The 27,953-nt window shown below is 31.7% G+C and overlaps 5 protein-coding genes across 5 annotated transcripts; 1 reads left to right on the top strand and 4 right to left on the bottom strand.

Moving 5' to 3' along the window:
* Positions 1-1,910: 1,910 nt before the first annotated feature.
* Positions 1,911-2,552, bottom strand: LOC137829397 (ethylene-responsive transcription factor ERF096). Its single transcript, XM_068636200.2, has one exon. It carries the CDS (start codon positions 2,544-2,546, stop codon positions 2,133-2,135), a length of 414 nt encoding a protein of 137 aa, XP_068492301.1. The 5' UTR covers positions 2,547-2,552; the 3' UTR covers positions 1,911-2,132.
* Positions 2,553-10,027: 7,475 nt separating this feature from the next.
* On the bottom strand, positions 10,028-11,981 carry LOC137829998 (protein DOWNY MILDEW RESISTANCE 6). The gene is made up of 4 exons (XM_068637061.1): positions 11,645-11,981; positions 11,263-11,513; positions 10,739-11,057; positions 10,028-10,531 (listed from the first exon to the last, which is right to left on the bottom strand). The coding sequence occupies exons 1-4, from the start codon at positions 11,846-11,848 to the stop codon at positions 10,280-10,282; spliced, it is 1,026 nt and encodes a 341-aa protein (XP_068493162.1). The 5' UTR covers positions 11,849-11,981; the 3' UTR covers positions 10,028-10,279.
* A 1,254-nt stretch (positions 11,982-13,235) lies between these two features.
* On the top strand, positions 13,236-14,781 carry LOC137829999 (RING-H2 finger protein ATL16). Its single transcript, XM_068637062.2, has one exon. It carries the CDS (start codon positions 13,336-13,338, stop codon positions 14,368-14,370), a length of 1,035 nt encoding a protein of 344 aa, XP_068493163.2. The 5' UTR covers positions 13,236-13,335; the 3' UTR covers positions 14,371-14,781.
* Positions 14,782-16,507: 1,726 nt separating this feature from the next.
* Positions 16,508-20,700, bottom strand: LOC137830001 (Tetratricopeptide repeat (TPR)-like superfamily protein). Its single transcript, XM_068637064.2, has 2 exons — positions 18,890-20,700; positions 16,508-16,998 (listed from the first exon to the last, which is right to left on the bottom strand). Exons 1-2 carry the CDS (start codon positions 20,509-20,511, stop codon positions 16,788-16,790), a joined length of 1,833 nt encoding a protein of 610 aa, XP_068493165.1. The 5' UTR covers positions 20,512-20,700; the 3' UTR covers positions 16,508-16,787.
* A 1,200-nt stretch (positions 20,701-21,900) lies between these two features.
* On the bottom strand, positions 21,901-27,601 carry LOC137830032 (autophagy-related protein 9). The gene is given in 10 exon segments (XM_068637116.2): positions 21,901-21,983; positions 21,986-22,715; positions 22,959-23,069; positions 23,184-23,254; positions 23,371-23,448; positions 23,586-23,795; positions 23,893-24,072; positions 24,298-24,520; positions 26,550-26,870; positions 26,964-27,601. Coding segments are annotated over 10 exon segments (2,532 nt in total). The 5' UTR covers positions 27,539-27,601; the 3' UTR covers positions 21,901-21,950.
* Between the last annotated feature and the right edge of the window lie 352 nt (positions 27,602-27,953).

Raw genomic sequence — 27,953 nt, forward strand, 5'->3', positions numbered from 1 at the left:
ATCTAGAAGAGATTATTGTATTCTGAAAAAGGGAGTCCGAAATGTAATTTTATATGTATCCCAAGGGTATTTTTGGTTTTTCCCCTGTGATTGGTTGTAGTGATATGGTACAGGAAGCAATTGCCTTCAATTACATGAACATGTTGGTCCACTTTTAAAAAATAATCCTATGTTTTGAGTCCTGAACTTATAACCCGATTAGGAATGGCGGACACCAATGGGTATTACTATTTAAGCCCTCCTATTCCTATTCAAACTTCCTGAAAAGTAAACTAACTAGCTCATATTATAGTCCACATTACAATAGAACATGCATATCTACAGTTATAATATTTTGGTTTAATTAAGTTTTAAGTGATTTATAAATTTATGTATTTTTAATTGGATTTTTATTTAAAAAGTTATCAATTAAATATTTAAATTTTTTTATATTTTTCAATTGAGTCTTAATTGTTTTTATTTAATTGGATGATGTGGTTATTATCTTATCCCGTTATTATACATATTTATTTTCTATGTGTTAAGAAATAAAATGTTTTGTAATTAATATAAAATAATATCACTACAAGAAAATCATTGAATAGAAATTAATTTTACAAATAAAAAATAATTAGTTGCTATATTGACTAAATTAGAAATCATCTTAGAGACTAAAAAAATTGTTTTCTAAATTAGTTTTTATTATTGATAAATAGTTTATAAATTGGTATCTAATTAGCTATCAAGGTTTTTGCTACCAAATTTAGAATATAAATAATTGGTAGTTAAAACTTGGTAGCTAATTAAATACCAATTTAGAAACTATTTATCAATAATAAAAATTAATTTAGAAATCAATAATTTGTTCAGTCTTTAAAATTGTTTATAATTTAATCACTATAACAACTAATTATTTTTATCTCTAAAAATTGGTTTTTATTTAATGATTTTTTTTAATGTATTATGTGATAAATATTTTAGTTAATTTAAGATAACATGTAACTTTGATTGTTTACAGTAATAACCACATCACTTTATATTAATTACAAAAGATAAAATGACGAGATAGGATAATGTTACTCAATCAACATACAATAAGATACTTAATTGAAAAATATAAATAAATAAAAAATCAATAAAAACTTAATTAAAAGACTTAAATTTATGAAGTTCTTAAAACTTAATTAAGTATGATATTTTTATTGACTATTAAACTGGTAGAATCAATATAAATTTAATTATATCACATTTTCTTTTAAAAGCTAATAAAATTTGCTTTTTATGATTCAACTATGATTACTTACTTACCTTAGGATAATTCAATAAAAAAAAAAATTGTCACAGTTTTACCATCCAATACTATTTTAGTTCATTTTCATTTTATCTATCTATCTATCTAACTGGAAATCACTTCTCTCATGCCCCATTTTTTTCATATGTTATATATTAATCATATTTACTGACGTCGGAATTAAAAACTTACATGTTGAATATATCACTAGTAAATGCCACATCTACAACCAACATTATTTGTGATTCTCCACTAAATAATTAATTTTATTTATTTATCTCTCTCTATATATAAAGAGAAGACATGTAAAGTAAAGAATGAATAGAAAATAACGGAATGATTTGATATTATGTCCAAAAAAGTTAATACAATTTCTTAATCTTGCTGACTTCTCTGTGATGCTGATTGCTCAGGTGACTCAAGTGAAAACCGACTCATACCTTTATATGCAGACTTTCTTATTTTTAATACTATAGTGCTTAAATATTTTTAATTAAAATAAAGTAAACTATACATGTCACCTGCCATAGGAAGATGTAGTTTTTGTTTTATTATAGATGTTTATTTTATATATGTTATAATAATAATAAAGAAATTGAAATTTAATGGTAAAGGGAAGATTAAGTATATTACACAATGGTGAACAGATATGCAAGTTATTCTATTTTATTCTGAGAATTGGAGACATCAATAAAAGTAATTAAAAGGTTCAGTCATATCATTCTTAATTAAATATATTACAAATAGAACACACTAAAGTAAAATACTGGCTAAAATAAAATTATTTATGATGAAGACATTATGGTAGGTAGGAGCATTGAAATGATCTATAGCATAGAAATTTGATCACACAAATTAATGTTCACTTCTTAGGCAAGTCTTTCTCGTAGGCATAGTCATCAAAATCAAGAAGGTCCTCTAACAATTTGTCATCCAAGCACTCAAACTCAATAACTTGTTTACCATGATCATGTTTAAGCATTGAAGAAGAAGAAGAAGGTGTTAATGACGAAGAGGAGCTCATAGAAGAGCATGAAGGATACTCATTTGGAAAATTGAGAACGGCTGAAGCACCTCTCATCTCAAAGGCAGCACGGTCATAAGCTCTGGCAGCCTCCTCCGCCGTGAGGAATGTGCCCAGCCACACTCGGCCACCATGCTTGGTGGGGTCCCGAATTTCGGCGGCGAACTTCCCCCACGGCCGCTGCCGGACTCCTCTATAGTGTGGCTCTTTCTTGGTGTGCAAGTTTTTGTCCTTAGAGGAGTCCTCTTCCATTGTGGCTCACCAAAAAATTATTAACCCTTGTTACATCTACCATTTTATTTATACTTGCTACACATAAGTGCCAAATTCACCATAGGTTCAATGCATTGGAAAAGTAATGAATATGCTGATACCCTGTGATTGAGATTGTTTTAGAGAGTTCAACGTATGTGGATGTATCACAAATTTTGGTGATGGCTAAAAGGCCTGCGGAGGGTCACCTCAAACAATTTTTTTGGAGTTATTCATAAATGAATGTTAGAATTTCTGGTTCTCAACCAGATTGAAGGTGAGGTCACAAGGATGATACATTATACAGAAGGGGTTATGCTACGTGAGTCATTCAAATAAAATGTTTGAAAATAGAAAATGATCAAATTAATTCATCTCTTTCAACCAGAATTTAGTTGCAGTGAATTAAGGAACAAAAAGTTTTGTTGTAGAGTTCTGATTGGGTTACCTGAATATTATTATCATTGTGAAGCTGAGGGTTGGATTGGACAAAGATCATGAAATTAATAAAATAATAACTTTTTGTTCATCATGTGTGGGTAATATATTATTCTAAGGTGAAACATTGAACTTCGGTAGCAGCTGTAGCATCATGTCTTACATCATTGGATTTGGGTGGAAATTGGAACGGTCCTCGTCATGGTTTTCACCTCAGAGATTTTGCTGTCTCCGATGTAGCTTTGTTCAAACATATGCAAACACAATAAACTGCTCTTCAATTTTAAGCAATACAAAAGGGCATCAAAACATGGTTTATTTTCTGTAACAGACATCGTATTATAACTGTATTGTAAGTGATCATTGTGTTTATAAATCAGAAATATAATTTTCACTATTATAGTTAGATAAGATTATGGTAGTTGAACAGAAGGTGAATGTTGTAAGGCAACTATTATAGGTACCTATATGTGATGACTTTAGGAGTGAAAGAAGTACTAAGTTTGGTCCTTGCATACATTCTCAGCCACCCATTTTCCAGCTTCATCTTCTCTCACTTGTGGCCCATTAGGGCCGACAAAGGAGCCCTACTACAGAGCCACTTGACCGACCAACTATGCCACAAACATTGGTCAAAAAGCAACTGAAAATTAGTATATCTTCACCAACAGAAAAAACTGAAAATTATTCGAAAATATATAAAACATTTGGTAACATAAAAAGGTAGTTGTTATAATCAAATATAAAAATTAATTGATAACTAATTTCGTCAAAAAAAATCATTTCTTTAATGTTTGTCCATAATTATCCCGTATTATAATTACCTGCAAATTTGCATTAAACTGATGAATTTAATATTTTCATAACATTACTTTTACTGAAAAAAAATTGTTATAATGGGCATCCATTGAAAATTCTATTGAAATAATTAATTTTTTTAACAAAGCTTTAAATATTTCTCAAACAAATTTGTGTAGTGAACCAATTACATTTATGAGCAGACAAAACTATATGTATACAACAACTAAGTTTTTTTTAATAGAGGTACAAACATTACTAGAAAATTATTAAAAAAAATAATTTTAAAAATTAAAAATAATTAGTTTTTATTAACTAAATTAAATCCGTGAATAAATTTAATATTATTTACACATATTATTTATTGATTTGAATCCATAGGTAAATTCATCATTATTTACCGATATTATTCACGAATCATTACCTACTGATATTATTCACGAATCTCAATATGTAAGTAAATTCAACTTTACTTACAGATTATTACTTACATATTATTACCCACAGATCTCTATTCGTAGGTAAATTTTACATTATCTACAAATTTTAACCACGAATCTATATCTAAAATAAATTAAATATTATTATTAATTATTAACATAAATATTTTTATTAAGAATATAAATAATCTTAATAGTTTTAAAAGTTTTAATAATATAAATAATATTAATCATAATATTAATAAAAATAAAAATAATATTATTACTAATAATATTAATGAAAATAATATTATTACGAATAATATTAATAAAAATAATATTACTATTAATAATATTATTACGAATAATATTACTATTAATAATATTAATAAAAAAATATTATTATTATATATAATATTAATACTATTATAATATTGATACTATTTATAATATTATTAATATTTAATAATATTAAAAAAAATTATCAACAAAAATAAATTAAATTAAAATGTGATACTTTTGGTCTCACAATCCTTTTATACATTCCACCTTTTAGGTATTCTATACACTTGTAACAAGATTGCTCAAACCAAATGAGGGTTATTAGGCATTCCCCATATGAGCACTAGACGCCTATGCATCAAAAGGAACTACCCTTCTCTTTTTCCTCTTCGTAAATTTGGGTGGGTTTTGATCACTGTAACCTTCTCCTTGTGATATCCCTGTAATTGGTCCAGGAATTCTTCTCTTTTAAGTCATAGCTTTCCTTTTTTCCTACAGCAACAGCACCAACTCTACAAAGTCTTTCTACTGTTTGAAACTACTGTTGCTGCAAAAGATATGCATCCTTTTCATCTCCTCATCCTTCCCCAACTACCACCTGTTTACAAGAGACCATTCCTAGCCACAAAAAATCATTTTAACAGTGGTAAAATGGAGTTGTTTTGGCTGGGAATGATTTAATTGGCTTCACTTATGGCCCTGTACATATCACCAAAACATACAAATTATGTTAGTCATACAGTCCAACCTAAAAAATACACCAAAAAAAGACTGATATTATCAATGCAGCCCAGCACTCCTTCATCCACCCATGTTAATCATCGCCAACCATAGTCGCACACATCGTCCTCTGCTGCGGCTTGAAGAATTTGATAAGTTAATTCATTTATTTTACTTCACGATCCCTTCCTTCCAATCCTTGTCACCCTGCACAAATAAGTAACCTTTCCTAGTCTTTAGTTAAGATCATTACTAAGACTAAAATCACTCATAACAGCATACACACTTTTAAGAGCACTTGTGTGCGTTTTTAAATGCCCCAGCCCCCTCAGACCAGACCCTCCCCTGCTGTTTTCTACTCCTTTGCACACCCCTGCCCAACTTCTTTTTTAATGACAACTTTTAATACACTTAGGAATAATCCATTATGAGAGGGAGTACGTGAATGATTTCTTCCTGTATTTTAGCCAGCCATAATCAAGACTTGAGTTGCGCCATATGTAACTTAAATACTATTTTGTTTGTTTAGAGTTGATGTGATCTAAAGAGAAACTCTCAAAGTGGTTCCTCGGATCATTATGCTGCACGAAAAGAATCCCAATCCACCTATATTTATATTTATTTATTTATTTATAATATTAGTAATATAGAATAATATTAATAATATTAATAACATAAATAATATTTAATAATATTAATAATAGGTAATAATATAAATAATATTTATAATATTAAATATTATTAATATTAATAATATGTAATAAAAAAAATTAAAAAATTAAAAATAAAATATGTTGAATTACCTATTAATTTATCGAGGGACTGAAGTTGGTAGGTAACTACTCTTTCTGTTACCCACAAACACACTGTCTGTAGGTAAATTACCTACATCCACATTACATATGAATTTTGATCGGTGGGTAATTTGTAGGTAATGTTGATTTACCTACAAAGTTTTTAGATAAATATTGGTAGTTAATTAGATACCAATTTAGAAATTATTTATCAATAATAGAAACTAATTTAGATATCAACAATTTTTTAGTCTCTAAAATAATATCTAATTTAGTCAATATAACAACTAATTAATTTTTGTCTCTAAATTGATTTATATTTAATGATTTTCTTATAGTTAAATGATGAAAATAATACCTTAATAGTTACACTGAAAAAAACTTATACATGTTACATTTTAAAATTTAATAATTTAATATTCAAATTACCCTAGTTGGAAATCACGTATTACATTTTAAAATTTATTATAAAAAAAAGTCAGATTATAACAACAATGACCATGATTTTTATGTCTGATGCACGTTACAAATCGTGTGCATCTAGTCTTTGAGGGTTTATTTCTTTGGATCATGTTGGATCTTATTTGGGTTTTATGTAGGAATATATGGCTTTTTTAATCATGATTGAAGTTGTTAGAATATATGGCTTTAAAGAAGAGGGGAGTGAATTGTTTATAAGAGATTTCCGCAAACTTTAAAGGTATAATGAAATTCAATGCTGAATTACAGAGAAAAGAATCAAGGAAACAAAGACCCAAAATTGTTTTAAGATGATATCATAAAAACAATCGGTTGTTTATACTAGTTAGAACTTAAACAACTTAAAAATAGAATTTAAAGAGTTAAGGGTAAGAGATAAGCACACAAGCAATTTATATTGGTTCACTCTTACACCAAGAGCTACATCCAGTCTCCAGAAACCACTGGGAAAACCACTATACAATCAAAACCAAATTACAAACACCACACACCAAAGTAGTGACCTTGAACCCCTCAAGAAACACACTACCTTTGGCAAACCACACCAAGAATGTTGATCTTGAATACCTCAAGAACACACAACACTCATTGGCAACACAAATACAGAAATACAGTAATCAATGAATAAGAGAATAGAATACACCTGGGTATTACAAAGCTTAAAGTTCAGAATTACTACCCAATCCTATTCCACACACTTCAGAATGATCCAAAGTTCTTTCAAATCTTGGAAAAACTGTTTTGATAAACTCTTTCTCTTACTCCAAGATTAGGAGCGTAAAACTACCTTTATATATACCAACCAAGTGGTCAAAAACATTTAATAAAGGAGTCAAGGTAGTTATGATCATTTAAAACATATTAAAACCACTTAACAGAATTATGTTAAGGTTTTCATAAAAACAATCAATTGTTTTGTTGAAACAATCGGTTGAATTGACTTAACAACAAAGTCAAGTTTTTCAAAACCTTTACAAAAACTGTTAAAGTAAAACAACCTGTTTTCGAAATTTCAACATGTTGAAACTACTAAGGTAAAACAACCTGTTGTTTCAAAAAACAACTTGTTGAAATTTCAACAACATTTTATAAAACTCATCTTTTCAAAAGGTTAAAGATTCAAATGAACTTGGATCATCTTAAGGAGTGAATTAACAAGTTTCAAACAACTGGACAACACACACAAACACCCAGCAGCAAGGTCTTCAAGCTTTTCTCTTGGATTTGGAGACATCAAAGCATCTTGTTCAACAGATGTATCCTTAAATACTTTCATTTCATGATTTTTATTTGCCGATAAAATAATACTAACAACAATAATGACGTTTACAAGCATCTCTCTTTACAATATGTACAACAATAACCGTCACCATAAAACATATTTTTTTATAGTGTAATCATGATAATAAAAAATAAGTTTTTGTGATAAAAGTTAGAAAAACCCATGAAAGATCATATGTTTATTCTAAAGCTCAAAATAACTAGATGCTAGATGAAAATTAGATGTTATAAAAGACTACATAAATATTAAACAACACGAACAAAAGAAATGAAAGTCTAAAAAAGGATAAAGACTAGACACAAAGCATAAGAAACACAAAGTGACTAGATGATATCAACCATAAAAAGTAGATATTATACACACGTAAATATCATAAGACGTAATTTTGAATAAATAGCTTGTATATTATGTATGCAATTTGAGAAACAAATGTCAAGTAGATTATAACAAAGTGAACAAATCTTTTTTTATTATTATATGCTCAATTTAGTGTTGCTAGCACTTAAAAAGGGTTTTTAAAGAAAAAGTTGTCCTACGCATAGCAAGTTGAGTGTTACAAAAAAATATGTTTACCAAAAGAAAATCATATTATGATAAAACATTGACACAAGGATAAAGAATCTTAATCCAAACCCCAAAGTCTTTCACAAATGTTTATAAATAAAAAATTTCCATCCAAAAATGACAAGAAAATTTTAACCATTCTATATTACTATTTATTACTCTACATGCAACAACATTTGAAAAGTTTTTAAGTGAAAAATCATACAAATTATCTATTAGACGGTATAAAGAGTGTCTTTTATTTGTAAATTCTTCACTTCATGAAGTATTTCGCTCTAGCAAGAAGTGTTTAAAAATCATGTCCTTTCTACTAAGATTTTTCTTGTAATCTCTATATAAACAACTTTTATTGTAAGTTAGGAGTGGTAGATATAAAGTATTTGGGAATTCCAAAAGTGTCTTAGCATCAAAGAATATTATGTTTATTTTAGGGGGAAATAAAGGGATAATTAGGAGTAGTTTTTTGTATACTCAATGCAAGCCATGAATGGGATCAAACAATACTTGTAATATTTTATTATTAATGGTGTTAAGAATCCAAGTGTGAGTTTGAGTCTCACATTAAGTAGAAATGAGAAAGTTGAGCAATATAAGGAGAAAGACCCACAAACTTATTGCCTTAATCACTACAAGAAATTCATTAAATAGAAACTAATTTTAGAGAGCAAAATAATTAGTTACTACATTGACTAACTTAGAGATCATTTTATAAATTAAAAAATTATTGATATCTATAGTAGTTTCTATTATTAATAAAAACTAATAGAGTAGTTTCTAAATTAGTATCTAATCATTAGCTATCAAGGTTTTAGCTACTAACTATTTTATATTCTAAATTAGTCTCTATTAGTCTTTTAAAGACTAATTTAGAATCTAAACTATTAGTAATTAAAACCTTGATAGTTAATTTAGATACCAATTTAGAAACTATTTTATAAATTTTTATTAATAATAGAAATTACTTTAGATATCGAACATTTTTAGACTCTAAAATAATATATAATTTAGTCAATATAGTGACTAATTTTTTTTATCTCTAAATTTGGTTGTTATTTAATAATTTTTTTGTAGTGATTTGTTTTAGGTTAAAGGTGGTACCATGATCTCTATACGAGTTTGACTCATAGCTCATTGATGTCAAATCTCCTTAGTGTGTCTCCCTCGAAAGATTTAGTAGTGGTATCAAATCCTGGTTCATCTTGGTGACCAACTCGAAAAAGTACGTGGGTGAAGAATCATAGACGGTGAACTTCTTATATTGAAAGTCTTTCTAGTACGGGTTTCAACAAGTGTGGCCCATTGTTGTGATAAAATGACAATACAAATAAAGGGAACTAGTTAACTATTTGTGGTTGAAAACGCCAATGTGAAAGATACTCACACTCGAGGAGGAGGTTGTTAAGAATCAAAGTGTGAATTTTGTAAACATTACAATCAATTAGAAAATAATTTAAATATAATTTATAAGATAATTATTATAAAAAAAATTATAAATTAGTATATATGATATTTTTATAATTGACTAATGGTGTAAAAAATGTTTACATTATCTATGTATTTCAATTAAACTCTTTAAAAAAAACTTATGCCGTCCTTTTGAAATTGTAATAGGAAGGTAGGCTTCCAAATATATATATATATATATATATATATATATATATATATATATTAATAAACAACTCTAATTGTACAGGTGGATAGTACTTTATAAGACTGAATATCACATGGTTAACTATATTCATCAATAATATTCATATCTTGCATCTATAAATTTGCAAACAATGGAAATACAGTGCTTTAAAATAGGAGAAATTCTTACTATACCAAACTGAGGAACTTCATTTATTCATGAAGGATCTTCTCTACCATTAAGCAAAGCCAACAGAGTGAAAGATGACAAATTGAAGTTTCCCTTTATTACATCACTCCATATTCCTTTACCTTTCCACATTTCACTTAACCCTTTTGTACTTCAAATGATTTCAGCACTATGTCTGTATTACCATATTTGGCAAAGTAGTGAGAGTTGAAATCCTTGTAGTTGAAGGCCTTATAGATTGGAGGGTGATGTTCATCAGTGAGAGCTTCTGCTGGCTCTATGATACATTCATCTGAAGGAGCAACGAAGAAAGCAGCAGAGGTACGTGTATCATGTGAATTTGTCACAGCACGGTGCTCAGCACTTATTAACTTTCCATTACTTATTACCTGTATTCCAATGTAACACATCAACAAAATTTTCCCACCGCAAGTTTAGTGAAAGAAATTGCAACTTGAAAAAAAATAACAAGTGGAAACATACAAAGTTTCTAGCACAGTGTTATTTTATATATCTGTGTTTCTCCATCATGCACATTATTTATCACATCTCCAATTTTCTTGATGAAAGTGTTTGATGAATTAAGAGAAATGTACCTGCAACTGGTAGCCTATGTTTATCACAAATGCATTGGGAATAGGCTCAACTGCGATCCAGTTTCCATCCTTGAACACTTGAAGGCCACATACATGATCTTGGAGTAAAATGGTTATGAGATTAGGATCTGAGTGCTTTGTTATTCCCAGTGCCAAACTTGGTTCAGGGCATGGTGGATAATGATTAATTGAAAGAAATACAGACTCAGTAAGACCCTTCTCAAAATATCCACACTCTAGACCAAGCCCTTCACTTATCAAACTCAAGATCCTAGAAGCCAACATCTTTACTTCAACTGAAAACGACCCAACACACTCTCTGCAAAAGATGAACAAGACTACTGTAGAAGACAAATCATTTAAATATTTACACAGCTAAGACTTGAACTCCATTTATCTGAAAACAACCCTACACTAGTAGTAACTATTTGATTGAATAGAACTTTTTAATTTGAATGCAGCAAAAACAATTCTTCAACTCAAATGAAAAGATTCAAGTTTTATAATTTCCCACTTTCATTTACCTGTATCTAGATGGATTTTCAGGCCAGAGGTGTTGCCACTGCTCCAAAGGATGACATGGGTGCCTAAAATTGTCTCTCCACAGATGAACCTTTTCAGTTGCATAATTGACACTGCTAGTGAACATCTTGCATTTCTTGGAAGGATCATTTGAACACAGTTTCTGCTTTTCCTCTTCGGGCATCTCAAATAACTCCTTGAAAACACTTCTTACTTCGTTCATCGCATTCTCGGAAATTCCATGATTGATAACCTGCTCTAATCATACATATAACTTTCCATTAAACATTACCATACCATAACATGTTCAACTTCTGCATAGAAATATTAATCTTTACCCAAAATAATATCATAACAGCAATAAAAAAAAATCATTATCTGAACCTGAAAGAATCCAAACTCCTGAGAAGCTTTGATAATTTTCTGAATTGTGTTGGTTCTATCACCATTTTGTGCTTCACTGAGATCAATTACAGAAATACTGCTGCTAAAGGGGATTTTGAGGTCTCCTGGTCTTAATTCTGGTGGGAATATGTAGTCCCCAGGGAGAGATTCATGATTGAACCGGCTTGAAAGAAGTTTATCCATCTAATTTTAGTAGTTTGGTTGTGTTTCACCAGTGAGACTATAAAGCCAAAACTGGATGTCTTGATGTTGAAGAGGAACAAGAAAAATACATGTCGTGAATTTCTATATCCTTTTGACTCTACTTGATGAAAACGTTGATCCATCAAGTACATTAAATTATTAATAAAGTTTCTTTTGACACGTTTATTAAAATAAAATATTATACTATAAAATAATAATTTTTTTAAGTATTAATCGATGTTAAGGTATTTTTCTCAATTCATAATATTAACGATTGATTTAACCAATGAAGTATATATTTTGAGACCCAATTAATATGATTTATTCCTTATTTTTGCAGAGAATCATTTGCCGGCTGTCTAATTTTAAAAAACTATATTATTTTTTATGTTGGGTAGTAAATCAGAAATACCTCCGATTTTGTTTGGTCCACGATTGATATCTGATACCTAAAATAATATAATATTTTTGTATAAGGCTTAGAAAATTATCTCAAGAAGATGTTTCTCAGGCTACCAGACTTTTGTTTGGCCGGCCCAACCCATATTAAATTGAAGACAAACAAAAACAAACTGCTGCTGTTGATAATGATTGAAAACTTGAGACTCTTATAAAAATAATTTGAAAGTCACAGGGACTGTTATTACTACAAATCTTACCACTCAATCAGATATTATCTTATTATTAAAAGAGTGTGTGAAAGGCATTGGCAGTGAGAAGTTGTTCCTAATAAATGTAATAATATTGTATGATTAAGGGATAACATAAAATATTTTGCAGTGTGTGAACGTTGAATCCAAACAAAGATGCAGTAAAAAGTTTGTCCCCCGAGAACTCTGTTAAAAGAAGAATAGTTAGACAAGAGAAGCCCTGTGAGCATGATGTGTCATAATTTTTCATATTTTCATGTTATTTGATGTTATTGTGAAGGATGAATGTGATCTGATAACATGTTGAGTGATTAATTGTGGGGTGGTAGGGCCATCATAGATATCAGATGTGATCTCACTAGTGAGATTGAGGAGGAGGCAAGGTTCATATAAGAGAAAAGAGAAACCTCCAAGAATAAGTAAACCATTGAAAACAGACCAAAACATGCTACAAACATTGACCCCTCGTGCTTCTCTTCATCTCACAACTTTTTTTTTCCTTCTAATTAATCACCACATGTGTCTTTCTTAACCTGTTGTTACTCACAACTAATCCATTTCTTCTTTCATACCTTTTATTTACACTTTCCTCAACTCTTCTTTGACTAATAATATCACTAATATAATATCATTTCTCTTATTAATGTAATTCACTTGCTGGCATGACTTTTTTTTCTTTACTTAGCTATATCATTTGTATTAACATGGTGTGACAAGATTAACAGATAACGTTAATCTTTGATCCTAATCTACATTCAACCAAATAAAAAAAGGTAACTACGTTAGTCAAAGCTATTTATGAAGTGATTCCCATATCTCTCATTCACATCTTTGCTTATGGCACTGAACAAGAACCACTCCTACAACAACAAGCTTGGATATGAAGCTCTCCCACCCATCAAAGCCCAGGCTGAAACACTCCAACACCCCCCACAACCTGCTTCATCAGACTATGCTTTTCCCATATTTGTTATTGTTGTGCTCAGTGTCTTGGCCACTGTTTTGTTGCTCCTCAGCTACTTCACTTTCTTAACAAGATACTGCTCAAACTGGCGTCAAGTTAACCCAATGAGATGGATTTCCCTCCTGCGAATGCGACACAATGAGGATCCCTTCATAGCATTTTCTCCTGCTATGTGGAACCGAGGGCTTGATGAATCTGTCATCAGAGAAATCCCAACGTTTCAGTTCATAAAAGGAGAAGGTGAGGACCAAAGTGTGTATGGCTGTGTGGTTTGTTTGGCTGAGTTTAAGGAACATGATGTGCTAAAAGTTCTTCCCAACTGCAACCATGCCTTTCATTTGGACTGCATTGATATGTGGCTTCAGGCCAATTCCAATTGCCCGCTTTGCAGATCTAGCATTTCAGGCAACTCACACTGTCCATTGGATCATATCATAGCTCCAAGTTCTTCTCCTCAGGATTCTCAGTTGCTCTCCAATATGGGTAGTGATGAAGATTTTGTGGTTATTGAACTGGGGGGAGAGCCTGGAGCAGTGCTTCCACAGGTGCAACAAGAGAGGAATGACTCAAGGGGAAGCTTGGCACATCGAAACCACTCTACAAGGAAGGTGGAGCACTTGAAACCAAGGAAGTGCCACCATGTTTCCATCATGGGTGATGAGTGTATTGATATCAGAAAAAAAGATGACCAGTTTTTCATTCAGCCAATTAGAAGATCTTTCTCAATGGATTCAGCACATGATAGACAAACTTACTTGGATGCTCAAGTCATAATACAACAAAACAGGCATCAGAATGAGGCTAGTGCAAGTGAGTACTGTAACAGCAAATGTAGAAGAGCATTCTTCCCATTTTGTTATGGAAAGGGATCCAAAAAGACAGTTCTTCCTTTGGAAAATGATGTTTAGTGTGAGAAGGTTTTCCTTTCTTTTTCATCTCTTGCGTTTTTTGGACAAAACCTAGATGCAGTTATAAAAATATGTTGTTCTTCCATCAGAATTGGAGTTTGTATTATTTTCTACTTTCAGTCATCAAAATGGAGATCTTCAAGTTTGGGTTGGCTTAGTCATTCAAATGAAGCAAAGATCTTTGAATCCCAGTGGTGAAAATTGGCAGAAGCAAATGCTGAGTGTAGAGTGACTTTTGCAATGATAGTGACTTAGTGAGTCTGACAGTGGAATTGTTGTGAAAAAGAAAATCAAAAAGCTTTGCTTTTAGAATAAGTAATTAGTACCTTGCTTAAATTACAAGGCGTGGGCATTTTTCTTTTCTAAAGTTTGGTTTTACCCTGAGATGAATGTAAATTATTGTTAGGAGTGTATCACTTTCACACTGATTGTTTTCACTGGGTACACTAGTACTTGGGAATTATAATTCCGGGTCCTTCTTTTCTGCATGCTATGATGCTCATTATTCCATTTCCTTTATTTGATTTGAGTGCATTGTATTTGGGTCCGGATAATGTGTATGGGGGTAGAAGAAGCAAGCATGTGTTATAAGTAGAAGCTATTTATTGGAAGCCAGAGAGCATAGGACCCAGGCAATGAGCAACCATAAGTAGAAGCATGAGAAATGTCTTTTGTTGAAATTATCACTAATACTACCTTTTTGCCTCATTGCAATCATATGGACAAGGGGCAACTGCATGATACAGCATTCAATGTAGCTTAATTTTTTAACACTGTGCTTGTCCTTGTCCCTTTATAGGTCCTAACCACTATCTCCCCGTGGCTAGGCGTTAGTCATCTTTTCTAATGTCACAACTTTTCAGGAATGTTGCAGCCAGCTGATTTATGCCAGAGATATCACCCACAAATCAAAAAACTGCAATCCTACTGTCATAAGGATACTGATACAAAATAACTAAGGACTTTAATTTTTTTTTTAATAATATGTGTACTTGTAATGGCTAAGAGAATACATGCAACCGACAATTGATTTCTATCCTTCAGATTGTAGGATCGTCAGGCTGCGGACTGGTATAATATGTAAATAGTTCTCATGGTTAGATGAAGCTTTGCCATTTACAATATGTTTTGGAAACTCCATTCATGAATACTTCTTCTGTTACTTGTTCACCATCTGTTAAAACTACCTTCTCAGACATAGGATTCTATTAAATGTTTTAATCAAATTTCTCCTAATAACTTTCACTTACAATGCTTTAATCGTAAGAGAAACATTATGGTTACATTTTTTAACTGTTTATTTGTAAAACATTACACCATATCTATACAACAGATTCTGTAAACAGTAAAAAAATAAGAGAGTCATGAACAGTCTCAATAAATTTCAGTGTCAATAATGTTCTTCGTTATTTAATATTTCGTCCATTTTAAAATAATGGTCATTTAAAATTATGACACACTGAGCTAAAAAAATACCCCATTGATATTGTAGTAAGTACATTTTAATATCCTTCTTCGTGTTAGAAGAAATAGGAATCAATATTCTAAATGCGAGTAATCCTAGTCCCTTTTGAAAGGGTATTCATCAATTCAATAAGATTCCATAAATTCAACTATTCTAAGCAAGAGACATGTTTTGATGTTTTTATCGCTAAATTCCAACTGAACTAACTACAATTTATTTAATTCTCATTCTTCATCTTCTTGAAGTAGATGGTTTTCAAACATCTAAATTGATACATTTTAATATTTAACTTTTATTTTTATACTTTTTTTAATTTTGTTCTAGTTTATCTAGCATTACCAAATATCTTAATTGTCATGTTTATTATATAACATTTCATCATATTTTAGAAAGAAAAAAAAAAAAGCAATAACTATAGAAAAGCAAAATAATAAATAGTTATTATAAAAATAATAAATATTTTTACCTTACATCAAAATTAAATTTAAAAAGTATATAGAAACAACCAAAAAGTAAACATAAAAAGTTAATATATTATTTTTATCACAATCCAATAACCTGAACCAAATCAACATATCAATACAAAAATATCCAAACTCCAAAGCAAATCAATCAAATTAAACACTATCAATTCAAATTTTACTCCAATATAACCCATGAACACTAGCAACATTATAAAACAACTAGCGAATGAAGTATATTATTTGGAGAGGAATTTCCATATTATTAGTGACAAACAACTGAGTACTGACTTAGAATTTAAAAGAAAAATAAAATCTAAATGGTATAATGGCAAATCCAAAATATATATGATTGAGGTATAACAAATTAATTTCAGTAATTACCCCACAAATCTGTGAGGAAGCCTCAAAACTGGTAAACAGTTACCAGTATCATAGAAGTTCATTACAATGAGGAATGGCAGTGTCTTCTAAACTGCTGAGGATTTATGTCATGATTCCAGCTTGGAGTTCCTGGATGTTGCAGGTGTTTTCCCCAACGGCAAAGCCTTCATAGGAAGCTCATTTGCAGAGGGACCATGGGCCTTTTTCTTCAATTGTTCAAGAAGCCTATGGGCTTCTCTAAGTTCATCTTCTGCAGTTGCTCCATGGCTTTCCCAAGCATCAATGACTTGCTGTTGAAATTCAATTGCAAGGGCATAACTGCAATTCCAAGATTCAACTGTTTAGAAAAGTATGAACTTATCCCTTTCGTCAGATATGCATGATGTATCAGATACCCCAGAGGGACAACAGAGAAAAAATAGTTACAGGAACATGATTGTGCATTCCATTCACCTAATAGGAGGGTTTTGCTACATTTTATATCACTACTAGAGAAGCTGAGAACTAAGAACAACTAAATTCAAATATAATTGCATTCCTCCCAATTCCTAAAATTATCGTAAAATAGGTAAAATATATCCATCAATGAACAAAACTAAACAATTTCAAGCATCTTAGGTAACCAGGTAGAACAGCTAAAATCATATTACTCCATCTCACAATGACTGCAATTCTAGCCATCTAAAAATTTCTCAAATTGACTGATGTTTTCACATTCCAATGAAGTAGTAACTTTTTTTTCTTCCTAATTTGTCATCCAATTAATTATTTCTCTATCTCCATTAAAATAATGCATCCAACTGAACCACCCAAGAAACTTTATACATAAAAGGTAGCTTACCAAAAGAAATTAACTCGTCAATCTTTTAATTAACACGACATTTTGCATTTACTAGCAGAAATATGGAAAAACACATGCAGAGATGGTGGCAAACAGATTCTCCTACAGGCCCTTATATTCTATATCCATCCATTGTGTGGTCATCAAACAACAATTGCACCACATAGATATAATTCTAACGTACATTCCCAGTATAGGATCATTACATAACAACTTCAAAAATAAAATTCTGTAGACTAAATAAAATAACATTGGCAATGGCACTCAAACTGACCAAGCTCAATCATGAGATGTGTTAGGCTGAAAATTCAGAACAGAAGCAAAACGTGTATGGTGTCTACATTTGCAGCCTTTCCTAAGGACATAATCCCTTTCTTTCAACTCAATTACATTCTATCTCACATTTGAAGAATAGAACTCTACAGTAGCCCCAAATCAGAAATCCTGTGCTAAGTACAAAACACAGGATAATGGTTTACAAATTAATTCATTTTTAGAGTGCAATAAAGTCTAAAATGTAGTTTGATGAAAAATAATAAGAGGGCGAGTGGAAGACACAAAGTATAGGACTATGAGTGTTGCATAATTCTTATAAGGAAGCTGTCAGTAAACATAATGTGAAAACACAAGAAGACTTATTAATCATCACAAACTCTTCTCTGTAATAAATTATTAAAGGAGAATGCATGAGAATTCAGCCATCCAGGTATTCACAAGTCCAAAACAGTAGTTCTAATGGAATCTGGATAGCACGGTAATGGGTATATGTTCAAAAGTATAGTGTTTAGAGTTTAGATAGACCCGAAAAGTTACATCAGATGCAGTACATCATATACTATTCTTAGAAAGGGGACTTAAAGTTTAACTCGATTCATTATTCAACTTCACAAAATCGGTTCGTAAGATGAGTTTTGCACCTATTTATATATTATAATTTCATATCTCTAGTCGATATTAGATCTCCAACATACCCGACTCATGTCAAGAAATGGACATCTCGAGCGTGAAACTAAATATTGGTGAGTGGTCTAATAGCAGGTAGAACGATTGTTCCACCAAATCTTCCAAGGATAGACTCTAATACCAACTTGAGAAAATAAACAAAAAGAGAACAGAGCTTAAAAATGTCTCCCTTGGGTGCTCATTTTATATACAACGGATATGTGACAAAATGATGGGAAAGGAAAGAGTAAAAGACAAATAATCCTAGGAACAGATAGGTACTACCCAAAAGCTGTTTTTGAATAAAACCTACTTAACCTATTCTAACAACTATCATAAGTGCACACACAAAAATTGTTCCCATAATCAACAAATAAAGAGAAATGATATCAACATATGAAGTCAAAACAATAAAACCAGTCATACCTTCCCATCTCGCCATAAGATTTTGAAAGATTCTGGCATGCTTCAATTGTATCAGCATGATGTGAACCAAGAGATACATCCATGATATCCTTTGCTACTGCAAACATTTGTGCTGCTGACTGGGGTCTATCCAACTCTAAATACGCTGCCCCCAAGTTGTTGTAGATATAACCCACTCCAAAATGCTTGGGACCAAAGCTATCTTTCAATCTTTCAGCAGCACTTTCTAAATAAGGAATAGCCTGCTGCACCTTGCCTGTCAACAACAGTAACCAACCTATTCTTGCAGAAACACTCCCCTCCGAGTGCTGCTCTTGTGGCTGTTTCTCAAGCAAAGCTAGTGTTCTCTTCAGCAACAGAATCGCAGTTTCAAACTCATTCATGGTTTCATACTGCATTGATATCTCCGAGTATGCCTCGGCTACTTCCACAGGTGAAATCCGTTCTCTTTTTTCAAGAATCCCAAGTGAAACCACCAAACACCTCTTGCACTCCGCAAACTTCTCTTGATTACACAATGCTTTCGCCATTGACACAAGCACAAGTGCTCGAGTCTCACTATCCTTCTCCGTCTGATGCACAACACCATTCAAAGTACCAACGGCCTCATCATACCTTCCCAGAGCAATCATCATATTTGCAGCATCAATCTCAGCGCGCAACAAATCTGCACTAAGATTCCAATTCTTCAAAATTCTCTGCGCCAAAACGTTCTGCTCCAGCGCCTTCTCGTGCTCCTCCAACCCGCTATACACAATCCCAAGAAGCTTCCTATCATGGGCAACCTCCACTGAGTTCTGCCCCAACCCCTTCGTATGAATGTCCAACGCCTTCAAACAAAAAGGAAGCGCCTCCTTAAAGTGCAAAACCGCGACATAAGCCTCAGCCAAGTCACGGTTGGCCTTACCCAACTCCCCACTACCCTCTTCAAAAGTCATTTCCTTAATCTCCAAACACTTCCTAAGATTCTCAAGAGCCTCCTCCCTCCTCCCCATGGCATTCTTAACATTGGCCAATTCAAGCTGCACAGCATGCAGCACAGGCCTCACATCAACACCAAGACCCTCATCCTGCAACCTACCCAACACCCTATTAGCCCTATTAAGGTACCCTAAACTATCACTAAACCTTTTCAACCTAAAACTAACAGACCCCAATAACTGCAAACACATGGCAACAGGTAGAGAAGGGCTGGTATTATCTTTATCCAAAGCTTTCAAAGCTCTGTTAGCAAAGGAAAGAGCTTTCTCGGGATCCTCACCTTCGTGATCAAGTTTAAGGCCAATTTTCAAAGAAGCCAAGCCAAGCTCTCTCTCATCGAAAACCTCTTCCATGTTACGGAACGCCTTGAGCATTTCTTCGGTGGTTTCTGCGGATTCAAAAGTCTCCTCAAGCTGCGATTTTTCCATGATTTTGCGCTGTCTGGAGGGGATTGGAGATGTTTTCTGGACGAGGGTGCCCATGTTTCGAAATGGGGTGGTGACAAACTTGTTGGGTCGGACCAGTAACTCATGGGTTTTGGTGCAGCGGTTGAAGGGCGCATCGGAAGCGTACGATTTGGAGAAGGAAGAAATTGATCTCCGACGAGCGAGGAGAGACAACGAATGCCAAAGTTTTTTCATATTTGTGAATTGTGGAGCTTTATCGTTCACTTCAAGTTTGGGTTAAACCTTCGTAAAACCCTCCATTGAAGGGAAGGGAGAGAAAGGAGAATGTAAAAGGGAAGGAAGGGAGTAGAAAAACATTGCAAACGCTGTCGTTTTCTCGTATGTTACATGTTTTATCTCAAAAATATAGTTCAAACTTATGCTGTGCTTCGCCTGAATGAGTTGGGAATTTAAAGACTTAAAATTGGTTAATTTTAACTTTTGGTTCTTGTTAATTTATTATTAAAAATTACTTTTACTAATATTCATGAATAACTTATGCATTAACGATAACAATTCTAAATAAATAACATCTCATAACAATGACAAATTATGTACCTCAAAATTCATAATTTTCTAAATTATATTTTATTTTTTATTTTAAATTTGAACTTAGAGACAAAAAGAAATAAAACTCAGTTAGAAAGAAAAATAATTTTTTTAAAGAAACGAATATCATCATTTTTTATTATTAAATTTTCAATTAATTCATTTTATTATCTCAAAACAAGTGTACACTATATAACTATTACAAGTTTTAAATTTTGTTTGGAATAGGAGATATTTTTTATGTTAATTTATTCTTTATTTTTATAATCATAATAAAATTGATATAATAAATTTGAATTTTTTAAAAATTAATGTTTTTTTTTTAAATTATGCTAGAATTATATTAAAATTTTAAAAAATTTAATAAATATTTTTTTAATAAAATACTTCGTTTAATGAATATACTGTTTAGACATTTCAATATTGCCACAAATCATTAAAATAACTTTTTATCATAAAAAAATAAAAATTTGCATTAGGAACTGTCATTCATCCCATTTGTCTCATGCACCACTTTTGTGTATTTTTTTACAGACGACTTTAAATAAATAAAAAATTTAACATTATTTAACACTATATAAAGTTATCCTCAGTGAGCACGACTTCTTCGGTCTCCACCAAACCAAACTCGTATGGTGTCTAAGTAACTTTTGTGAAAATTTTTGCAACTATATTAAAGAAGTATTAGAAAATGATGACTTCTTAAAAATGACGTAGCACTATCGGAATCCAACTTATCATTTTATTTATGTAATTTGTTTCAAATATGTCCATAAAAGCAAAGAATAGTTTTCATTTTCACAATCCCAAATTTTTATATCATCAAATTATAACTCCTAATACTATTATTTTAATTTTTTTATATTATTTAATTATAAATTTATTTTTTATTATATATATTTATTTTTAAACTCATCCTATAAAAAAAATAATATAGCATAAAAGATTCTTAATCTATCATTTTCCCATTTCACATAAATAATGTAGAAATGAGAAATGAGGACTAGACATGGGAACTCTTGCATTCCAGAGACAAAGAACCAGCTAAAATAAATAACGAAGGGCAAAGTCATAACTCAAAAGGTTCAGTCAGTGCTTGAATTTACAGTGGGATTTTCTAGGGGGGGCTGCAATAAACATCACCAAAATGAAGACTCAATTCTCTTGCATCTAAATTATCTGCTTGTGCCATACTAGATTGCTCGTGATAATCTCCCCCGTACAAGTATTGCTTCTCATCGTGATCTTCTGGCCAGTTATCAGAAAACTTATCATGGTAATTGTCTGGTGTTCGGTGATTGAAATCTGGTGGCTCCAAAAACCTAGGTTCCTGACATTGATCTTCTGACCCTCTATCGGAAAATTTATCGTGGTAATTGTATGTTCTTTGGTGATTGAAATCCGGTGGATCCATAAAGCTCGTCTGATCATGTTCAATCCGGGGTTGACTTCTATGCCACCAATGACTCCTGGTAGTGAGAGGCACATCAATGGAATGTGGATCATCAATTAGGCTTTCCTTGAAGATGGAAGTTGATGTGGAAGCCCCTAGATATGAACCAGCACGTTCATTGCAAAACTTGTTCATGTATTCTTCATATTCATGTTCATTTTGTTCCAATAAGGAAAGCATCCTATCTGGGGAACGATGCTGAGTTACTTCAGAATGATTAGTTGAAACGTGTCTGGGAGTTGCATAACGAGGTTGGGAAATGTAGTACCAATCTAAAAGATAAGGGTGATTGTTTCGATTGCTGGTCACAAACTTATCATCTCTGAATGTTCTCAGATTTTGTAGAAACTGCTTTCCCTCAGCATTTGGCTCCCAATAAGGGTAACTACTCTGGAAGCTGCAATGACAGCAGAAGTTAAACAAAACTTTTAAGTTATCTCTGGATGTATATACCAAACTCCATCTAGAGAAAACCTTCTTACTCTCTTTCTCCTCATTTGCTACTCAATATTATCATAATTAACTTTTTCAGCCTTACTTTATCTTCCTTTACACAACATACATATATATGAAAATAGACTGTAGTGGAACTTTTTAAAGATCAATCTCATGACTGTAATGAGTTCTGCCAAGAACATACCTCAAGAATGATTTCTCCAACTTCCCCTGAGAACTCCTCTGGCTACGAGGCACATTAAATGGAGAGCCATAACTTCTGTTTCCATGCTCTTCAAAATTGAAGACACTAAAGCTGATAAAATAAAGAATAAAAGATAAATAATATGGTTTGCTTACCCTGGACAAATTAACATAAGAAGTCCCAAAAACACAATTAAATGATGAAATCATTGCATTGCATGCCAACCTGCAAACATCACCAACACCTTCGACATATACAGTATAATTTTCAATAAACTGCAAGATATCATCAACCCGCTGCAAAATGAAAACAAAACATATTTAATATACTAAATGGTGTATAAATTAAGATATAATTCTATTCTTCTGCATAAAAAATAGGGAAACTTATTATGTCCTAGTACAGCAATAACCTCTGGGACAACAAACAAAAGCAAGAATGGAGTAACGAAAATTGAAGTCATCTCCTCAAGTAACATCATCACACTATACTGCACCACCAAAAAAAATATTATTAGCATAATAAGTAGTATTGTAGTAGTTCAAAACTATGTTATAATGAACACAATGACAACATAGAATGGTGGGTCTAGTTTAATGTAAATGTTTTAAACCGACATCCGAGTACCTGGAATAAGGTTTCAAACTCATTCCGGACCATTTCAGTACTTTCTTTGCCCCGCCATCTCTTGGGCATATAATGTGTATGGTCAACTACTGTTGACATTGTTCCTTTGGGATCAGTGACTAAAAGCTCCTTATCTGTAAATGCAGCCCATCTAAGAGCATTTATAGTTCCAAAAATAGCAGCATACCACAGCAAGTTCCGACCAAATATCTGCATTGATTTTTTGTTTAAAAAAGAAAAATTATTATTAATGACAGTCATGAACTCTGTGCAAATACTCTTTGGCAAAGAAGGAAAAAGATATTACATGACCCTCCAGCAGAGACTCCTCTAAAAAAGCAAGGCTGATCAGAATCCCAACAAAGCCACCAGATACAAATGAGATGAATTTTGCAATCACAGATATGATTGGTGAAGGGAATTGCTTGATATAGTTAGAAGCATGAAATACACTGGTATTCATCCGATGCTTGAACAAATGATCAACCTATAAAACAGGTTATTGCTGAGCTTGGAATTATAACCAATTTCTAATAGTAATGGTTAATATATAAATAATACCACTTCCAAATGTAATAATTTTATCGTGAAACTACAATAAAACGCATGCAACAAAATTTCCAACCTGTCGTATACAACATAGTTTAGTTACTCATTGGATTTCTTCAATAATTCCATTCATTAATTAATGTGAAAGTAAAGAAAACAGCACCTCATTGAATTCCCTAAAGACCCATCGTGACAAATTTGACCATCTTCGAGATGATATTGTGCTAGGTTGATTATAAAATTGCTCAGCGTACCTCAGAAAGAGATGTGCCAGCATGAATATGACAAGAAATGGAGAAAGTAAAAACATTGCAATCCCTACTACCATAAGCCTTTTCTTTAATGTCTTTGAATCTGACACAAAATTCTTTCTGACACAAAAGTTCCTGCAGACAAAGCACATTCAAAGGAGAAAACGAACATCAAAAACACAATAGTATAATTAATATTAGGCTTAAACATGTCTTTGCTTAGTTTATCTTCTATGAAAGGATCATATTATATCATATCATATCATCATGTGCTATTTTATTTTATATTAATCTTATTTACCACATCACTTTTAATACTTTTTCAAGTATTGTTCCAAGACAAAGATCTGATAAAATTAATTTTTTTATAGTTTTTTTTTTATACTTTAATGCAGTTATAGAATTATTTTTATCATCCAGAATCTGAAATTTAGGACTGTCATCAAATCAGCTTCTAATAGAGATTTCTTTTAAGCTTTAAGATTCTTGCTAAGATCCTTATCTTGGAGATTCAGATTAAGTCTTCTTTAAACTAGTATCTAATTAAATTCAATTTGTTTTTACTCAAAAATTATAAACCCATAATAACTAAAACAAAATGGCAGCATCATATTTTCAAAGACCAAAAACAAACTGGACTTAAGCCTTACAGTTGAACTTATTTTAAACTAGTTGAGTCCCAATTACTGTAGAGAAATGACAGTAAAAGAAACTGCATTTAAACTAGTTGAATCTCAATTATTCTAAATAAACATATCAGAAAGCAGACTTTATTAAGAAGGAGCTCAAAAATAAATAAAAAAGTAGTTAATGAAAGTCAGAGCATTTAATACCTTGGAATCTTAAAAAGCTTTACTTTTCATTTAAAAATCCATAATAAGTTCACCACAGGATAGAAACCCCTTAGCATTTGATAGCAAGAAATTAATATATCAAATACTTTCTTCAATTCTTTTTAGGTGTCGTTTAAGATATTTTCTGAAAAACAAAAAAATGCAACAAATTTTTTAATTTTAATTTCTTTTATAATATTTCTATTTTATTTTTTATTTCTATATCACAATAAATCACACACACATATATATATATATATATAAACTAATTAAAAAATTAGGTGAATACTAAGAATATAAATGATATAAGAAATTTATGTATCGAACTTTAAAAATGACAATTAAATAAAAATATATCAAAAGTCCAATAGTTAAAAAAGAAAAATAGAGACTACTTTTCTAGTTCATTTACCTTCGTCCATCTATACATAAAAGAATTAAAAAATAATAATAATACATAATACATAATCCATAACTTTTAAACAATCACATTACAAAATTTTAATATTTTCATATTATTAAATTACAAATTTATCTCTTATTATATATATTTATATCTAAATCTATCACTACAATTCTCACATGATCAAAGCATAATTTTCCTTAAAAAAAATATTTTAATAAAAAATAATAATATCCTAAGCCTGTCTTTGTTTCTTCAGCATGCAGATTTTAGATTGTTTAAAACTTGCAAAGTGAGTTTAGACCCAGACGTTCACAAGTTTACTCTATTTCCAGTAAATAGTGCAACAACAAATGTTTATCCTCAAAGATGTCTTTAACATCAAGTTATGATTGTGATTTTATCATTTGGTATCTCACTTTTAATTTTAGACTTAAATATGTCTTAACCAAGCCTCTGGACCTAGTGGTTGTAAGGTTTACCAGAATTGAAGTGTTAATATATTTGGTCAGCAGAAGTCGAATCCCAGGACCACATATTAGTCTTTGGTGACCATATCCATCTTTACTCTCTCATGCTATTGTGATATTGCCATTTGGTACCTCATTTTTATCTCCATAATGGCAATTAATAGCTTTATATCACAATATTTCCAGAATCTTGTTTAAAGTAACCACTGTCACCACAATAAATTTTAATTTTCAACCTGAAACATGCAGAACAAACTCTATTATTATATCAAGTTCTGAGTCATAATTCTGCACCTAAATGGCCCGACCAACCCATCCATTCTAAAACTGGTCAAAAGAGAAAAATGAATAACTACACCTCAGATGATGAAAGACCTTACATTTACAAGTTTCAGGATCAAGTGATACTGAATATAATGATTATGCATGAAAAGGTACTTGTACTATAATTAACATACCAGTCAAACATGCTTTGCAGGATGCACCAATTTAAAGCCAACTCAAGGGTCCTGGTTAGTATTGCACAATATTGTGTTCCGTCAGGACCAGATTTCACTGTTGATCCAGCACCTGGAACCCACTTAGAAATGGGGAAAGCAAGCACACCCTTGTTGAGCATCCCAATCAAGTAGTTCTCCTTTCGCATCAACCTCATCACAATGTCATGAGCAGAAAGATTCTTTACCACACAGAGTTGTTGTGAGTTTTGCAAATTAACAGTCTTTTCAAGAATTGTAGCCCAGGGCATAGTTTGAATTTCGTTATCTGTTAGACGAAGACTGCAAGAAGATCAAGGTAAATTATGGCAGAAAAACTTTAGTCACATACAAAATTTATCAATATATTTCAATTGTTTATCAATGCATACTTACTTGTTGTAGTAAAACTGACGGATTTTCAGTGTATGCTTCAGTTGAACAAAGAATCTCAAGAAGCAAAATATCCAAAAGACAAAAAATATTCCCAGGTATCCAACAATAATAGCTCTGCCTAAAGTTAATGGGGTTAAAGGGTGTTGATGAAGAGCTTCCTTAACAAGATCACAAGGCTCCCTTCCAGATTCAACTGCATTCATTCCACACTTTGCATTACGGAGTCCATTCCAGTCAACATATAGAAAGATAAATCCTGAAAGACATATGGTGAACCCGAGACTCAGAAGTTCAACAATCCACTTTATGATGATGCACCAGAGCCCTTTCTCACAGTAATAGCTGTAAAGCCTTTCAAAGAAGAAATCCAAATCGGCAATTGGTTGCACATTAAGGCTTTCACCATCAAGTAGGCTTGAAGGGCTCTCACTACCTGCAATTGGGATGCTTGTATAATCCGACATTTCAATCTCTGCTGGAACATCCTGAAGTAAACCTTTTCTCTCAGATGATTCACCTTGACGTTTCCAATTGAATGCATTAAAAGCACTAACATCTCTTGGCCAGTTAAACATTTTTCAGACAGACAATTGGCATAAAGAGACCTAAATGTTCATTACAGGATTCTACAAACACAACAGAATCAATATTAGCCTTCCATTCTAGAGAGAGATATTAAGGGAAAGTATTTCATACTCTAGCCTAATAAACTGCCAAATTAAACTAGGAGCACAACTGTTAAAGCTTGGTGTTGCTACCAATGCACTGGGTCCATTTTATGTAATAAAAGCTACAAATTTCAAATCCCAACAGAAATATAATCAGCTCAACAAGCACATGAAAAACATTAATTACCAGTGATTTCTAAGCCGTGTTATCTACCAAGAAGCATCCTACCCAACCATTACCATCACAGTTCATTATCAGCATCTTACAAGGACAATGAGGCTAGAAAATTGTATAGAGACATCATGCTAATATATATCTATA

This window comes from Phaseolus vulgaris, chromosome 7 (assembly GCF_051622355.1).
Source record: "Phaseolus vulgaris cultivar YP4 chromosome 7, ASM5162235v1, whole genome shotgun sequence".
Lineage (NCBI taxonomy): Eukaryota > Viridiplantae > Streptophyta > Magnoliopsida > Fabales > Fabaceae > Phaseolus > Phaseolus vulgaris.